The sequence below is a fragment of the Chrysemys picta genome, chromosome 11 (genome assembly GCF_011386835.1).
Source record: "Chrysemys picta bellii isolate R12L10 chromosome 11, ASM1138683v2, whole genome shotgun sequence".
NCBI classification, from domain to species: domain Eukaryota; kingdom Metazoa; phylum Chordata; order Testudines; family Emydidae; genus Chrysemys; species Chrysemys picta.
The window spans coordinates 19,515,749-19,534,420 of record NC_088801.1 but is presented as its reverse complement, the minus strand read 5'-3'; the positions used below and the strand labels follow the sequence as shown (position 1 = coordinate 19,534,420).

General features: G+C 38.4%; 1 protein-coding gene across 2 annotated transcripts in view; it reads right to left on the bottom strand.

Annotated features, from left to right (window-relative positions):
- THSD7B (thrombospondin type 1 domain containing 7B) overlaps positions 1 to 18,672 on the bottom strand; it is a 626,924-nt gene that overhangs the window by 213,186 nt on the left and 395,066 nt on the right. For both annotated transcript variants that reach the window (XM_065561607.1, XM_065561605.1), the window contains exons 8-12: positions 18,450 to 18,641; positions 12,978 to 13,212; positions 9,996 to 10,111; positions 3,057 to 3,189; positions 1,020 to 1,123 (exon numbers count right to left, since the gene is read on the bottom strand). In XM_065561607.1, coding sequence (XP_065417679.1) covers positions 1,020 to 1,123; positions 3,057 to 3,189; positions 9,996 to 10,111; positions 12,978 to 13,212; positions 18,450 to 18,641 — 780 coding nt within the window. The remainder of the gene's footprint in view (positions 1 to 1,019; positions 1,124 to 3,056; positions 3,190 to 9,995; positions 10,112 to 12,977; positions 13,213 to 18,449; positions 18,642 to 18,672) is intronic.

The window sequence follows — 18,672 nt, the reverse complement described above, 5'->3', positions numbered from 1 at the left end:
GTGTAAAAGAGTACAGATTCTACCAAGTTCTACTCTCCCCTGCACACATTTGGTCAAATTAGTAATTCCAACCATTTCTAGATTCAGCACAATACAAAACACCTAGCAACTTCTGTTTATTTCTGCCCTAAACCACGAAGGTTAAACATATTATTTTATCATGGAAAGCCTCACATGTAGCAAATTGCAACACATGCCCAAGTGTTGAACTAGGAAACAGAGAGGACATGTAGGGAGTTCCTACAGCTTCCTATGTACCATGAAGTCCAGATCCATACCTGCTTTGGAACGAATGTGCCAGGGTGAGGAAGAAAGAGTGCTGAAGATGAAGCAAATTGCACCACTGACCCAAAACAATATACAGAGAAGGAACAATGGGCTGAAATTTCAACTCCCCTTTGGACCATGTAGTACTGGCTCCTTGGAGTAAACAGCTCCTTGGGCATATACTCCAGGTAGGCTCCGAGGATTCCATTCATCTGCTTCTAAGCACAGAGCAAAGCTTTTTCATGTGGACATTTTTCTTGCCCAGGATTTCACTGTATGGTATTTTAAACTCATCATCTCCGTAGTGTTAAATCAGTATTCTATGTACAGCCTGTTTCTGCAAAGGCTCCCAAGACTGGGAAATGCTTTCTTGAAAAGCTGTAGTTAATATAATGCATGCATATATTTTCTGAATGGTGTTATACCTATTTCCTTTGTTGAATCCAGAGACCTGTACTGTTTCAAAATTGGTCTCTGTGTTATGTGGCCAAGGGAAGTTACTATTATATCAGTTCACAATCTCCTTCAGAATCTTTAAGCAAAACATGGGGATTTGACAGCTGGCAATTTACACTGTCTGCTCATCAACATCAGTAAAGCTAAAGGTTCTCTTTGAAAATAATGTGAATTTTCTGTATTAAAATACACTTTTCAAACTATGGAAAGCACATAAAATATACTACAGTCTATCAATAAGAGAGAATTAATGAAAATCTTAGATTAAACTTTCTGGGGGCGGGAGAAAGGCTTACCTCTCGACTGCAAACCACGGCCACATGCTTCATTGATACCCAATATGCCCTGTCTCACAGAATCTGGCACCAGTATACAGTGACTCCATTTATGGGTCTTCCATCTATGATAATAAACAAAGAGTTAAGGGGTTTGTGCTATTATGGTTGCTTAGAAGTGAAGACAGCATTGAAGTAATTTAGGGGTAAAAAAACAAACAAACTACAAGAATGTTGTAATTTTCCCTCAAACAAGCTTTACAAACTTAAGCTCAGATTTAAGATTAAACCCATACGAAATCTACATGAGCCTCCAATCTTCCTCCTTTGTTCTTTTTTATTTAAGTCTTAGTGCCTTTTTCAAAGTCTACTGAAATCAATGGGAATCTTATCATTGACTTTAGTAACTTCTTGATCAGAGTCCTTTCCTGCAAACCCTTATTCACGAAGTTAATATTTTGCAGAATCTGCCTTCTAGGTTATGATGTGTGATATATAAGAATGCAGGTGAGCATCTGCCCATATATTTTTACAGCTGCTTAGAAACATGCATGCATAATGTCTACTGTAATGTGCAGTTTTGTCACAACATGCATTTTTACTCTTTTCAAGTACATGTTGTAATGTCGTGATCTGGGACTCAAAAGTTTGCACACAAAGATATAATGGATCTCTATTTACTAATACTTGTATAACACATGGTGTGACGTTGCACCCCATAATGCTTTATAGAAATATGCTTATGAGTGTAAATATGACATAACTGGAATATGTTTTATGCTAGATATAACATATCATGTAACATATCTTTGCAAAGGTTATGTTCTACTGAATGTATTCATCCTATTCATATGCATGTATCATTTTTATATCGTAAGCTATGAGTGTTGGCTCTATGCTTGTATTTAAAGTGTTTGTTGTAGGAAGCACATAAGGCAGATTTGGTCAACATAGTGTGAAGGGGTTATGCGAGTAATTGGGAGTACTTAGCTAACAATGGACCTTGGGAGACGCCAAGCCACAGCTAAGCTTTCCTACGGTAACTACGGGGGTGTGAGTGATTGCTGGACCCAGTCTAGGAAGGATTCTAGTCTGTCAGCTTATTGGAACATCTCTGAGGGTGAGATTTACTTGCATTTAGTTTCCTACTGTATTAGGCTTAGACTTGCGTGTTTTTGTTTCATTTTGCTTGGTAATTTACTTTGTTCTGTCTGTTATTACTTGGAACCACTTAAATCCTACTTTTTATATTTAATAAAATCACTTTTTACTTATTAATTAACCCAGAACATGTATTAATACCTAGGGGAGCAAACAGCTGTGCATCTCTCTCTATCAGTGTTATAGAGGGTGAACAATTTATGAGTTTATCCTGTATAAGCTTTATACAGAGTAAAATGGATTTATTTGGGGTTTGGATCCCATTGGGAACTGGGTATCTGGGTGTTGGAGTCAGGAGCACTTCTTAAGCTTATTTTCAGTTAAACCAGGCAGGGTACTGAAGTCCCAAGCTGCCAGGGAAAACAGGCTTAGAGGTAGCATATCAGGTGGCAGTCCCAAGGGGGTTTCTGTGACCCAACCCATCACACATGACCACAGAATTTTACTGAAGAGTGGTAAATAGTTTCCTTCGTTGTGCTATTTGTCTACTCAGAAACTAAAAAATACATATTAATCAGTGAGCTGCAGAGAAGAAGGTGGAGTATCTGCAATGACCATACAATTATCATTAAAGTAGTTTAGTGATTGTAATCCCACATTAGATTAAACTGATATTTAAAATACATTCAGGGTTGGTTTGTTTTCTCATGCATCTTCACACATTTTTAAAACTGAAGGTTGCTTTTTTAGGATGGTGTTTACGCTGAGGCTCATTTTGGTGAAATCACACATTAGTTCTACTAAAATGCATTTTTGGTTGATACAGAGCTAATATTTATTTGTTATTTTTTGTGATGAAAAATTATTAAATAAATTGCACATGATTAAAATATAAAATGCATTTCTGGAGAACTAGAAACCCAATGTCAGAGATTCTTAGCTGCTTATTTACAGAACCTGTAAACTGGACAGACAGGAATATCTTCACATTCTCTTTCTTCATACAAGGTGTCTGGGCAGTCCTGTCCCCCATTGGCAGCGTTCTGAATGATAATCCTATATCGGAACTGTTTAATTGCTGTAGCATTGTCTGTAAGAAAAAAATGCAGCAAACATTTGTTTACCAGGCATAGTTGGCATCATTAGCTATCTGGGTTAAAATCCCGCCTGAGGTTACAACTAGTAAAACACTGAAAGCTTGATCCTGCAAAGCAGGGAGGGGTGCTGCTCTATATCAAAGATACCTTTATCTGCTTTAGAATACCAACACATCAGAAGAACAGAACCCAGAATGCTTATGGATCAATTTTCTAAGTGATAAATCACAAGCTAGGACGCTGGGGGTGGGTCTGTTACAGATCATCAAATCAAACAAGAGAATGGGATGAGTAGCTCCTTAAACATCTATCTATAATGTGGAAAAACAAAACTTATCATCATCATGGGGGGTGGGGGTTCATGATATATACCAGAGGTCTCAAGCTGCACTAGTAAAACATATTCAGAGTTTTAATAGACAATAACTTTCTAAGATAAATTATTGCAACCAACTTGTGGTGATTCTACATCGACCCTCATTCTAACACAAAGTCATACCATCTAGGAATAAAGAACATATGTCAGATTTACAAAATTGGAGGCAGCATCCTGGAATGCAGTGACACTGAAAAGGACTTAAGAAAATGGTAGTTTCTCCTGAAACAAGAGATCCAGTTCAGTGCTGTAGCTAAGAAGACAAATGGGATCCTTAGATTTGAAGTAGGAGTAGGGTGTTGAAATGCTTTCTGGAAAACCAAGTCCCATTCTAGAGTCCACACTCAAAAAAGATGTTGAAAAACTAGAAAGGGGTCAGAAAAGAGCTACAAAAATGATTCAAGATCTGGAAAACATGCCTTATAATGAGAGAATGTAGGAAGCTCTATGTTGTTAGTTCATACAAGGAAAGGTTAACAGGTAACTTGATTATGGTCTACAAGTCACTATACGTGAACGAGATTTCTGATAGTAGAGGGTTCTTTAATCCAGCAGAAAAAGGCACAACAAGTCCAATGGTTGGATGCTGAGTAGAAACAAGGCACAACTTTTTTATAATGATTAAGTCTATGAATAAGTACTTAAATATGTACTTAAGTTAAAGATCACAAGTAGTCCACATTGAAGTCAAAGGGATTACTCACACACTTAAAGAAGTGCTTCGCTGGATCAGGGCAAGAGTGATCAGCATCCTGTAAGCTCAAATCCTTGCTGATTTGTACACTTCAGAAAAAAATCACCATGCAGATTAGCCCAATTACAAAAGGAGCGTCTTTTTCTGTGAAACACAGCCAAAACTGAAACTCAGCAGTTTTCCAGGTGAGGACTGAGATGCATTACATTGGGAGGAAAGTTCATATAGAAACTGGCTCTGAGGCCTGGTCCACACTAACCCCCCACTTCAAACTAAGATACACAACTTCAGCTACGTGAATAAAGTAGCTGAAGTCGAAGTACCTTAGTTCGAACTTACCGTGGGTCCAGACGCGGCAGGCAGCCTCCCCCGTCGACGCCGCGTACTCCTCTCGCGGAGCAGGAGTACCAGCGTCGACAGCGAGCACTTCCGGGATCGATCTGGGACCGATTTATCGCGTCTAGACAAGACACGATAAATTGAACCTGGAAGATCGATTGCTTACCGCCGGACCCGGAGGTAAGTATAGACGTACCCTTAGCAGGCATGTAATTAGTGGAGTAATGCTACTCCACTCCTATTAAATATCCCTCTGATCCTTACTGGATCAGAGCCATAAGACTTGGTTCAAGTCAGTGCTACTGAACCATCACCTCCAAGAACACAACATTCGTTCAACTTTATATAGGTGTATTTTAGATTTTTAAAACTCTATATAAATGTGTTTGCTTCATTAAAGATAATGACATAATTAATGCTTTGATAATAAATATCATGTTTGACTACAGAAGCCTATTTGCTTTAATGAGTTACACACTATTTAAACAAAGATTTTTACAACTTGGAAAACCTATAGTACAATGTTTTGTGGAAAAGCATAAAATGTATCATATCAGTGAACATTTCCCCCAGTATAATGAATGCTGCCCACAACAGAGCACACAGTCAGTTGAAGGGTATTATGCAGGCATCAAGCCTGAAGTCTTTACTCAAAATCCCATTGAAGCAGATAAGAGATTTTTTTCTGAAACGACTGAGGAAGGATATGGGCCGGCTATCACTAAAATTAAAAACTAGGAAAAAAAGGAAGGATGCATAAAATCAAATGGGTTTTAACTTCAGAAATTACTTCATAATCAAAACTGCGTATCATCATACAGCAGCATCTCTACTATCACAGTGTATATTGCTTATGCACAAAAATCTACAGTAAAAGAACACTATTATGGTTGCAAGATGTTTGGAAATGCCACAGTTAAGGTTACCTGTAAAACTTTAATTCAACCCTCCTGATAGAAGTAGTAGGTTGTCATCCTCTAAGTGGACCAGTAGTAGAAGGGGATGAGGCATACACTTTACCACTGGGTTTTAAAGATATTTGCTGACAAAAAAGAATGGTGAGACTCAGCAATCTTGGGTTCTGTTCCATCTCTGGACAGGAGTGTTCTCTAGTGGGCACAGACTCTTTTGCCCATTCCCCCTAAACTGTCCATATCTCTTCCAACCTATCCCAGTCCTGTATCTTCCCCACCCCTGGCTCCTTGTCCCAGTCCTATTCTCCTTGCTTACCTAGTCCTAGTCTTCCCCTCTGGGTTTGGTGTCCAAGTCCCAATCTCCCCCTCCGTTCCCAACCTCTCCCCTTCCCCACATGCAATCCCAGTCTGCTTGCCCAGCCAGTCCCAGTTCCCCTCTCCTGCCTCTCCCACTCCCCCACTGATTCCCAGTCTTAATCTCTCTTTCCGAGACCCTCATCCAATCTCAGTATACTCCTCTCCCCCAACTCCTTGCCCCCCCCTTCCATGGCTCCTTGCCCAGTTTCTTTGCCTAGCCAGTTCCAGTTCTTCCCTCATACCCTGCTTATAGAAGGATGTCTCTACACCCGCTTCCCCACACTCTTTTCTAGTCCCAGTCTCCCCACACAGCTCCTCATCTAATTGCATTGATCCCTTCCCAAGCCAAATAGTTACCTGTTCTGTTCTCCACCCCCATTTCCCTCACCAGCTCCCAGTCCCAGTATCCTTGCCCAACTACTTCCAGCCTCTTGTCCCTCTACCAGCCCCACCTATGACAGTATAATGACAGAACAAAAAAATAGGCAAAGCATCCGAGAAAAATATTTTTTTTGCCAAGGTCCCGGATTTGTTCCATTTGGTTTTAAATCTGATGTAAATCACTGTTAAAATAAATGCGATAAGCTATTATCTAATGTTTTATGAACACTTGTCTAGGTGATCAAACTACAGTGAAATTGCTAGTCTTTACTCTAGACAGCCACAGACTGGAATAGCAGGGGCACTGCAGACTTAAATACATTGACACAGCTATAAAGGGGAGTTTGTGTATGCCCTGCACATACAATGGCAGGCTCTAGTGTGTGATATCAGTCTTTTAACTGTCCCCAGCAATACAATTCACCAAATCAAAAGCTCATGAAATAATCTTACCATGTTTTCTTATTAACATTACTATTACAGCAGTGAAAAACATCTTCCATACACTAGCTGTCTGTAATATAATTTAGGATGTGTATCATCATCTTTCATTATTAAAAATCAACGTATAAATACCCCTACTCTTTCCTAGCTTTACATCATATCCATTCACACAGATATTGTCAGCGTATCCAACACACTCAGGAATGATCTCTTCTCAAGAGGAAGACAAAAAATGTAAGGGCACTACAAGGTTCAAGAAACAGTAGACAGATCCTCCACTACCCGCTGCAATATTTTTATCAGGGATGTGACCTTCCCATTCTAACACTCTCCCCTCCCCCTTTTAGATCTCTATTGACAAATCATTGAAGCACATCATCTGTGATAAAAGTAGCCATCTCCCATGTGCAAACACCATCCATTTTGTAGGTTATTGAGTAACTCTAGAGGTGAACATTCTGCAATCTTCATTTTATTTCTTTTTGGTTATAATTTTCACTTTCATCCTCAGAGACCAATTACACCAATTATAGGAGACAAGGGTGAACAGAAGTCACCCTGGAGTATTTGAAATGGCAGAGAATCAATAAATTTACTTGTAACAAACTTTGTATTCTTGACTCATCACAGGTATGTGATTCAATTGCATTTCGTTTTTGAATTATGTATTCCATGCGTCTATGGTTGCCCTAACTGCTGCCTGCATTTCTGAGTTGTGTGATAATCCTTTGCCAAGAGGCTACCTGATTAGTGATAACATTAAATGGAGGGAAAATACCAGATTTTAATGTTAGAGAAGTTGGATGCGGTTTTACAAGATAAAACACAAACCTCTTAATTGGTAAAACTGAATTTTGCAAGTACAGTTTCATCTAACCACTGATGTTATGCTGGTACACATTTCATTTTAAATCTGTAATGCAATACCTTCTCTTGCTTGAGCTGTAGCTTAGTTCTTTGCGATCTGCATATTGTTTTCATTAAATAAAACTCTTCTACAAAAAACAAAAGCAGGACAAACAAAAACAAAAAACCTAACAACCCATGTACATATAATGGCTTGTAAACTTCAGATTAACTGCACACTGCAAATGAAATTTTTTTTTACAATGCAGCCATATCAATAACAAATCTGCAAGCAACAAACTCCCACAACTGAGAAGTTTTAATTTAGAATTATATTAAAATGATAACAACGCCAAGTAAATTAAATAATTAATTTATTCTCATTTTAATTGTAGAGGATTATTTAATAAACAAAGTAATTTATAAGGTAATTTATTCTACTTCATTATATATAGTTAATTTAAAATCTAAAAATAAACTGTTAATTAAAACAGGATTCACTTTTTAAAAAGCAACTCATTTACCTATAAAAGATAACCGGGACTGGGCTATGTAGTCCACTGACAATCTGCAAAGGGCAAGGAGGCTGGCAGCAAAAATGAAAGTATTTTGATAACAACAAGCACTTTCATCCAGACAATTACTAAAATACTGCATTGGTCATAAAAACTGACAACAGATCCCTGAAAACACAGGAGACTAAAGACCCTCCGTATCAAAGTTCATCTGCTAAATGAAAGTGATAAATGGTGCTTTAAAATCAGCAAATCTGGGAAGCTATTTATGCAAGCCTGGTATGCCTCTAAAAGTTTGGGCTGGAGTCAAATAAATGTTGGCTAACGTATTGATTTCATAGATATCAGGACAATAGCAATAAGGACTTTTGAAATTATAAGCATAAGAAAGTTACCGGTTTCAAATAAAGACCACTTACATTTCAAATTTCTTTACTAGGGAGCCACCAATACTCTACAGGTCTCCTTTAACCACCACTCCCCCCTCCCCATCCTTCTTCTTCAAGTCCCCCCCCCTTAACCACACTGCCCCCTCCCCATCCTCCCTTAACTACACTGCTGTCCCCATCCCCCTTCTGCAAGCCTCCCTTTACCATTGCTGCCCCCCCCCACCTCCGCAAGCCTCCCTTCACCACTGCTGACCACCTCCTACTCCACACGACTCCCTTAACCGCACTTCCCCCTCCCCCTTCTACAAGCCTCCCTTAACCCCATTGTCCCCTTCCAGCCAACAAGCCCTGTAGTGGCCACTGCTGGTGGCAGCCAGAACTGCAGCCCAAGGCCAGCAGCTCAGGTTGCCAACAGCAGCAGTTACTGGCTGAGGCCAGAACTGCAGGATCAGTTCTAGCTCAGCCAGAAACCGTGAGCAACCAGGATCTCTGAGTGAGATCACAAGCATCCCTGCTTCACCTGTCACCCTGACTTCCTCTCACCACTCTGCCACAGCCAGACCCTTGGGGGAGCAAGGATTCCTGAGTTGAATTCCTAGGTGTGATAGAGTCTCTGGGGTTTAATCCTGCAGCTTTCTGTCCCCCCACATTCCATTTAGGACTGTCACCTGACCAAACACAGTAGTTATATTCCAGATCCAAAAGCACACTCTAATCAGGAGTTGTGGCCTTGTACAGCACAGCTTCATGTACCCAAATCAGCCAGTGGAGTCCACTACATATCCCAGAGCCCAATGGGTAGAATCAGAGAGAGTTTTACTTGGGCAAAGAATGTGGGATTGGACTCATAACAGATAGACATGGAAGTAATGATTTGAAAATCAATATGGGGTAGATTTTCTGAAGCACCTTCACTTGGACTTGAACTCCTAAACCCTTTAGGCACTGTGAAAATCTCCCTCTTAAATAGACATAATGCTATTTAGTGGAAGATTTGAGGGATGATTTGAAACTTTCTGGTAAGCCTGGTGGCAGGTGAAGAGAGGGAGTCTAACAACAAGTCTGAAAGTCTACACTTCAGATCTCACTTCTAATGCTGTGAGGTGATGCTGGCCAGCCAGGTTTGAAAACCTGGGGAATGTAACACAGCTTTGTTTTAACTAGGGCTTTGATTAAATAGGGCTAACCTGAAGTTAGAATAAAATATAAACTCCATTAAATTATTTTGTAATAATGAAGTAATTTAAAAACATTAATAAGTTGCTTAAACAACAAATTTATTAGTATAGAAAGGCCTCTGATGGCCTGGCCATTCTGTAGTTTAATAATCATTAGGGATTAAGGGTACAATTATTTATCTGACCATAAAAGTTGGAGACAAAACTTACCCATTTGCTTTCTCATGGACTCATCTATTCAAGGTAACACATACTGTAAACATTAAGACCTGTGAAACTTTATTTGTCTTGAAAACCATTGCCTGGGTGGGTTGAGGTGAACAGGTTTGCTTAAAATCTTATTTATTCTCATTTTCAGAATCTTACCATGTTGGCATGTTGTAGGGCAGTGTGTCCACTCACTGAAAGGGGTAACAACACAATCTTTTTTACACGGGAGCAGACATGGACGCACTGTTTCAGGTCGGAGGGAGTCTGGACACCTATCAATACAATTGTAAATACAACATATGAGAGTCCCTAAAATAACATGGGACACACACACACACTCAGGAATATGATCAGCTAAGCAATACAAAAAGGATGCACATGGTTGTGGTTGAACTCCATAATGCATAGCCAACAAGTACAACAATTCAGTTCTTTACATCTTGAAAACCTTCCAGGTTTATCATCTAGCTTGTTTCTAAGCTCATTTCTGTTCATACTAGGCCTAATATTACACCCCAGCTACCGCTGGCTCCCAGAACAACCCTTGAGATCTGTGTGCAGCTAGCACAACTTACAACTGGCCTTCAGGCTACTCTAAATTGTACGTAGCATTTGGCCCAGCATTCACCAACCTTTGCTTTGGGAAAGTTCAAAGGTGGCTTAAAGCTTCATTTGCAATCCCCCTCCTGACCTGCACTGAGCACTCTTCAGGCACAACCCAAGATCTAGGCCTATATCTTCATGGGAATTTGTGTCTATAATTTTCTCAGCACACTACAGTAAATAGATCTTTGTGATTTTGCAGTCAATTTCAGACTCCTAATTTAAAAATGAAATACATATTCTAATGAAAAAAATCAGATGCAAGAAGCTCCATGTTTGAGTCATGGGCGGAAGGGGAAAGGGGCAGTTCTCTGTGATCAGGAACATCAGCTGTTCTAAGTGGGAGAATAAAAACAGAATTAGCCTTTCAGAATCTTTATTAATTTCCATGTAGGAAGATTGCTTGAGAAATACCCATCACATACCTGAACACATCCAACCAATAACTAAATATCTATCTATATGTATATTACTGTACCACTAAAGGATATTAGAAACAAAAATAAATCTGAAAATCATAATTCAGCTAACTGAACTATTAATACATTTTTGTAATGCTTAAAAGTATCAAACAAGGGTTTTAAAAAAGAGATACAATGAAATGCATTGATTCAATAACCATGAATATTCAAGAGGGAAGAAAGAATTCTCAGTGTGCAATGATTTTTTTTTCATTACATCTAGATACAGTATATGAAGCCACTGCAACCTATTTTTATTCAGTGTTCTTTTTTATACCCCATTTTCAGTGGCTTTCAGTTTCATAAGGTGGTGTGTTATGTTTCAGCTTCCATTTCTTCAAATAATGGGAGGGTGGGGGAGTAGCATGAAGTAAAAAATGCAGTGTGGTAACATAAAGATTATTTATTTGGATAAATTAATCCTGTTCCTGAAGCCACATGGCTAGTTTACTACTGCTTCAGCAGTTTTATGTTAAAACCTAACTTGTTAGTCAATTTTAATAAACAATTATATACTGTAAAATACATTAAAAACTAACAATTATTCTGTTATATTGCTATCATTATGGTCTCAAAATTCACCATTTTATTGCCAGGAGCCCCAAGCCTGTAAAGAGCTTCCACATAGGTGAAGATATCCAAACATGTGACGTTCATTGCAGGATCAGGGCTCAAAGTCAATACGTTTAATAGAGTACTACTCCTTTCCCCTCTGGCAACACCAGGTTATTCTAATCTCTTATCACCTCTTTTACACTTTTCTATCATTTTTGGAGTTCCACTGGTTACTTCATTCCTTCTGAAATACTGGAATTCCTTTCTTTAATTAAGAAACCGGTTTTGAGAAACTTCAGAGAGGTTTGGCTTTGCTTCTTTAATTTACTTATGTGGGGGAGGGGAGTTCCCATTGTAAAACACATTGAAGTGCAGAATAAAGAGGAATAAAATCATCCCAATGGGATCCTCCTTAATGGCTCAATGGCCTCCACATTTTCTGACACAATCCATTCCATTACACTTCACAATTAGAATGTTATTGTAACTATACAATTACATTTGAACAAAACATTTCCACTGAAACCTTAAAATGCAGGAGTGCTGAATTCTGAAGATCCCAGTACATGCTATAATTTTCCATTTCTCTCATACTACAACTCAAGTCATTTCTCTATAAAAACTCCTTCTTTCCTCCTCTGCTAGTCCTAGATCCATCCTCCCCTTCTACACAAGTGTTTACTTTCTCATTTCAGCTCCGTTTCCACTTAGCTAGTAAGCAGAGGATGGGGACAAATAACTATTTTACACATTATATGGCACTACAAATGGTATAACTTAATGGTGATAAATTTACAGTATATTAGTGGGTACCAGACATTCTCTTCTTTGCTCAATTAATTTCATTAACCTCAAGAATTTTAATTAACTTTATTGAAGTGACCACAGTCTGCCCAGATTTAGCAGGATTGTTTTGAGACATGCAATAAGATTTAAAACAAGGCTGCAAGGAATAAGCGAGGGCTTGATTTTTTTTTATATTGGGGAAATTATCTGTGCATCTCATTTCCTGGGTTAGTAAAACAAAGTAGAAGCTCAGAATATACACAGTGCTAAATAAATGGTTTTAGTGTACTTATTGAAATAGCAATACAAATCAACTCTTCCAAGTGAACGGTTTCCTCTTTTAACAGAGCTTTGTAAAAAATAGGTTGGTTATGTTCAGTTCCAGGTTATATTTTCATCACAACTTCCTAGCAGCAAAAACATTTGCAAAAAGTCAGAACAAGAATCATAAATTAGCCATTGTAAAATTTTTCAGCCACTGGAAAAAAACCTGTATTATGACCCACCCACTGCTACATTTACAAATACAACTGGTTTATCCATTCATTTTTTGTTATATAAAAGGATCCTTTTTCAGAAGCTGGAAAATTAAGCTAGCAATAAAAATACTTTCATAGCTTCAGTTTTCCCAAAACAAACTTGAATATTTGCATTTTAATGTTCTGTAAATACAAATAATGACTCCAGCAATTCAGTCAAAGCTGCATCTGCAAGAACCTCTTTCTCCGAATACCTTTTATTTGTAACCTGGCCAAAATTATTCTTCACACAGAAGACCTTCCTTGTTTGCATGCCCACTCCACAAGTAGCTTCTCCATTCCAGCTAATGGTAGCATTGAGGGCAGTTACCAAAGTGTCTTCAGAACAAGGACCCCACGGAGATGTTTCCCAATAAAGCTGTGTGCAAATGTGATCATTACATAAGCGATACTCCTGTAGGGCCCGGTGAGGAGGACAGGGTTTCCCACCTGAAAGTAGTGAAAAGAATAATATATTTATTATTATAATCAAGAGAACATTGTGGATGGATACCACATGTGGAAATATAAAGTTTGTTTTATAAGAAAGAAAGAAAGAAAGAAAGAAAGAAAGAAAGAAAGAAAGAAAGAAAGAAAGAAAGAAAGAAAGAAAGAAAGAAAGAAAGAAAGAAAGAAAGAAAGAAAGAAAATAAATGATTGGTTGGTTGGTTGGTTGTTTTTTGACATTTATGGCTATAGTAACAGCCTTCCAAACACTGCTTCCCCATCAAATGAGCCTTGCACAAAATTGAATTTTGAGGAACAAACAATGGAAACTGAAATGTGTGAAGTAGATTTCCAGTTTCCCATGCTGCTACTATTATTCATAGGCTAATTGATTCCATTTAAATGCCAGCATCACCCTGGCTTTCAAACAACTATATTTAAATATTACCTTTATAATATGTTCACTCTGACAGATACAGCAATTTCCTGCCATATCCTTGGGGGACTGTGACAGAATACACCCGTGTTCACATCACCACACTATTATAAGAACATTTCTACAAAGGTATGCCTGGCAAGGTATAATTTAAAAAATACTCATAACTTTCTGATCAATAATATCATGAAAAAATGCACATAGCAACATTATATGTAAAGCTATGAACATAAACTAAAATCATGACTGAAGTATGTTTCCCAGATAAGTCTGGAGAGTGGCTAAACCAATTCCTCAGAGACAAAGGGCAAGCTTATGACTCAGCCAGGTGTCAATAAGACTGATGGACAATTACCTGCCAAGTGGCCATTCTTTGAAAAGAAAGGAGGCAGGGACAAAAATCTACATTTTAGCAAAGAAACAGCATGGAGTTTTTCTTTCTTCATTAAAGTGTCTCATCTTCTCCCACTGGAAATGCTTCTCAAAGGGAGGGGGGCAGGACTATAAAATGAAGGGGTAAACACCCCAAGACACCCCTCTCCCTACCCACCTCACTCTGCACCTGAGAAGACAAAAGAAAACAGCCACTGGACTCTAGGGGACGGGTCCTGTCCTGAGAGTTTGGTCAGCAATCTGCTGGAGCATGTGGTGAGAAAGTTTGCTTTGCAACTAAGATAGTTTGTAAGTAGATACTACTAAATATTTTATCGTTATTTTTCTTGTAACCATTTTTGACTTTATGCCTTATTACTTATACTCACTTAAAATCTCTCTTTGTAGTTAATAAACTTGTTGTACTGTTTTAACTAATCCAGTGTATTTAAATTGGAGTGTCAGGGTACTCTATTTAAAATAATAAGATGGCATATTATTCCCTTAAAGGAATAACAGACTTAATATATTTGTACAGCCAAGAGAGAGCTGCGCAGTACAGGATATACATTTCTGGGGGAAGATCCAGGACTGGGATTGTGTTGCGGTACAACCAAGGCTGGTGAGAGCCAGGGTATAGCTGGCAGGCTGCATTTACACAGAGACACTGAGGCCATGGCTTGAATGCTGGAAGACTGTTTGTGAGCGGCCCAGGTGGGAGCTTCCACAGCAAGGCATTGCAAGGCACCCAAGGTTGCAGAGCAGGTGTGACATAGCCCCCTATTAGTGGGGACTGTGCCCTGGTATGTCAGAGACCTTTTTGAATTATGTTTAAATATCTTTGATATCTATTGTATTAAATGAATGGTTTATGTATTATTATGGACCAGGATTGTATGTACCTTCTCAAGGTGAGAGATGGGACAGATGTGAGATCGGGGTTTGGGAAGGGGGGCTTCAAAGCACTATATTGAACAATGTGCGAGACAAGAATGGACTTTCAGAACAAATGTCAAATGGTTTTCCTGGGGAATATCTAGGGGGAGATGAACACAAATTTCCTACTCCCAGTTATGCAAAATCCCAGCCTTTTGACGTTCCATTCATAGGAGTAGGCCATTGTCTGCTGATCACCTGTTACATGAGGCCAAGATCAGAGGTCCAAAATGTACAAAGGAAACACTGAAATATTCCTGATTGTGGAGCACCAGATCTTGTCCAAGATGTGAATATAGCTGAATCGTTTAGTAATAGAGACCATAATGTAATTAAATTTAACATCTTGGAAGGTGGGGGGCAGAAATACCAAATACCAAAGAAACCTACTACAGTAGCATTTAACTTCAAAAAGGGGAATGACACATGAATGAAAATTAAAATGAAATTAAAAGGAACAGTCACAAGAGTGAAATGCCTGCAAGATGCATGGAAACTTTAAAAAAAACATAATAGAGGCTCAAATTAAATATATACCACAAATTAAAAAAAATTGTAAGAGGACCAAAAAATATCACCATACCTAACTGACATAGTAAAAGTGGCATTTAGAGGTAAAAAGGCATCCTTTAAAAATTAGAAGTCAAATCTTACTGAGGAACATAAACTCTGGCAAGTCCAGTGTAAAAGTATAATTAAGCAGGCCAAAAAAGAATTTGAAGAACTAGTAAAAGACACAAAAACTAAAAGTAATTTTTTTTAAGTAGCCTGCCAAACAATCAGTAGGGCCACTGGACTATCAAGGTGCTGAAGGAGCATTCAAGGAAGACACCACCATTGCCGAGAAGCCAAATTAATTATTTGCATCAGCCTTCACCTCAGAAGATGTGAGGGAGATTCCCACATCTGAACCATTCTTTTTAGGTGACAAATCTGAGGAACTGTCCTGGATTGAAGTGTCAGTAGAGGTGGTTTTGGAACAAATTGATAAATTAAACAACAATAAGTCACCAGGACCAGATGGTATTCACCCAAGAGTTCTTGAAGGAACTCAAATATGAAATTACAGAACTTCTAACTGTGGTATGTAACCTATTGCTTATATCAGCTTCTTTACCAGATAACTGGAGGATAGCTAGGTGACACCAATTTTTTAAAAAGGCTCCAGAGGCAATCCTGGCAATTACAGGCAAGTAAGCATAACTTCAATACCAGGCAAATTGGTTGAAACTATAGTGACAAACTATGTATCTGATAATTCTGATTAACATGATTTGTTGGAGAAGAGTCAACACAGTTTTTGTAAAGGGAAATCATGCCTCAGCAATCTACTAATTCTTTGTGGGGATCAACAAGCATGTGGATGAGGGTGATCCAGTGGATATAATGTACTTGGACTTTCGGAAAGCTTTTGACAAGATCCTTCACCAAAGGCTCTTAAGCGAAGTAAGCTGTCATTGGGATAAGAGGGAAGGTGCTCTCCTGGATCAGTAACTGGTTAAAAGATAGGAAACAAAGGGTAGGAATAAATGGAGAGAGTTAAATAGTGGGATTCCCCATGGGTCTGTACTGGGACCAGGGCTGTTCAACATATTCATAAATTATCTAGAAAAAGGGGTAAACAGTGAGGTGGCAAAGTTTGCAGACAATACAAAATTTCTCAGGATAGTTAAGTCCAAAGCAGATCGCAAAGAGTTACAAAGGGATCTCATAAACCCAGGTGACTGGGCAACAAAATGGCAGATGAAATTCAGTGAAACAGCCTCGCAGCCTGAGGTCCATGAGCCTGAGTCAGCTGGCATGGGCCAGACGTGGGTTTTTCTTTGCTGTGTAGATACACCCTCTGAGTACATTTCTCAGACATGAAGGAAAGCTCTGTATAAGCTTGAAAGCTTGTCTCTCTTGCCAACAGATATTGGTCCAATAAAAGATATTACCTCTCCTACCTTGTCTCACTAAAGTCACATTGTTGTCCTTTTCTCCCTTTTTATCCTGATAGACAGCAGTATTTATCTTTTCCTGGTATTGTACAGTAGGCTGTTTTATTCATTGTTCAGAATGTTCAGAAAAACTTGTGGCTTTTGATTGCTATTCATGTTTTATTTCTTTTTGAGAAATTCAAAGTCTTCAGTTCAAAGCATTTCACTTCTAGTTTAGGTCATATATTCTTGAGATTATAGGGCATGCGTATTTACACGTGTATTTTCTTTCAAATTAACAATTCTGGTTTTTATTTTGCTTTTGACATTCTGCATCTATCTTGTTTGCATTTCAGAACATATTGCTACCTTCATGGAAAATATGCAGCTTACTTTAATTTTTTATTTTAATTATTTGCCACCTTGAAGTCTTTTTTAATAACAGTTACCATTTGTCTATACTTATATAGCAGTTTTCATCCCAACTTTCTTTACAAACTTTAATGGGCCATTTATGTGAATAAAGTTAATTCACATGAGGAAGCGTTTGCAAGCTTAAGATGACACACAAAGATAACTTGTGGTTTTAATGATGATTTCTAAATGGTGTTTAACGGAGTTTGTTCTTTACTTGTGGGGAAAGTATGGTTAAGCACCAGGTTAGTTGCATGCATTGCTGACAATAAAGGTTATGTTTTAGAACATAGACAATGCCTTAGAAATCTGACATCCAAATGCTGACCCAGCACTTCTTAGTCTGTCATATTTGATGGGATTGTCACCATCAGATAGGATACAGACCATTTTTAAAATGATATTGGTATTTTCTGAATTTCTGTTGCATAGAGAACAGCAATGGCCCAATCCTGATCACAGATCTGCACATGCTAAAACCAAGAAGTTGAATGAACTATGTGCTTGAGAAGAAGCCTTTGTACCAAACTGTGCCACTAGAAGAACCACCATAATGGAGTCCACCGGGTGTGTTACTGTAAGCCAGAGACATGTGCCTAATGCATGTGTCTATGAAGAGCCAGAGAAAAGGACACAGCTATAAAAGCTATTTACATAATTCTAAAATTCAAGAACCCGGGAGCACATTTCATGAGTCTACTATATATTACATGGTTTTTTTCTTTTATAATATCTGATTTTACACATATTTCTGTTCTCTTCTAGACTGGAACTAATATGCTTCTATACAGTTACATAGGTATCGAGAGTTTGTGCCATACATTTATTTTATTTGTGTGTGTGTGCATGTGATTCCTCTTTTGGGGGTGGCAGATCCTCAGCTGGTGCAAACTGTGATAACTCTTTTGAAATCAATAGCATTATGACAATTTCCACAAGCTGAGAACCTGCCCCTTAAAATCAAATAATCCACAGAATAAAATGTATTACATATCTTTCATTGAAACATAGTTATATTGGCAATGGGTATAATCTAGCCACACACATTAATCAATCTTTGCACAGACCTTTTGTAAGTGCAAAGATTCATCTCCATGTGAAGTATTATCAATTATGACTATAATATTGGTGTTTGGGTCTTATCCAAATGCAGTTCTACTCACCCTCCCCTGGCAGTGCCAGGATAGATTTAGTTCTGCTTTGTTTCCCCTCTGCATTTTTACTGGAACATGAGTGGGAACAAGATGACCATTCTGACCAGTCATTAACGACACAGTCCATTGCACATGGTACTTCACAAACCATCGTTTCATGATGGAGAAGCTCTGAGCAAAGGGTATGTGATACCTCTTCATCTGAAACAAACAAGACAAAATTAAGCATAAA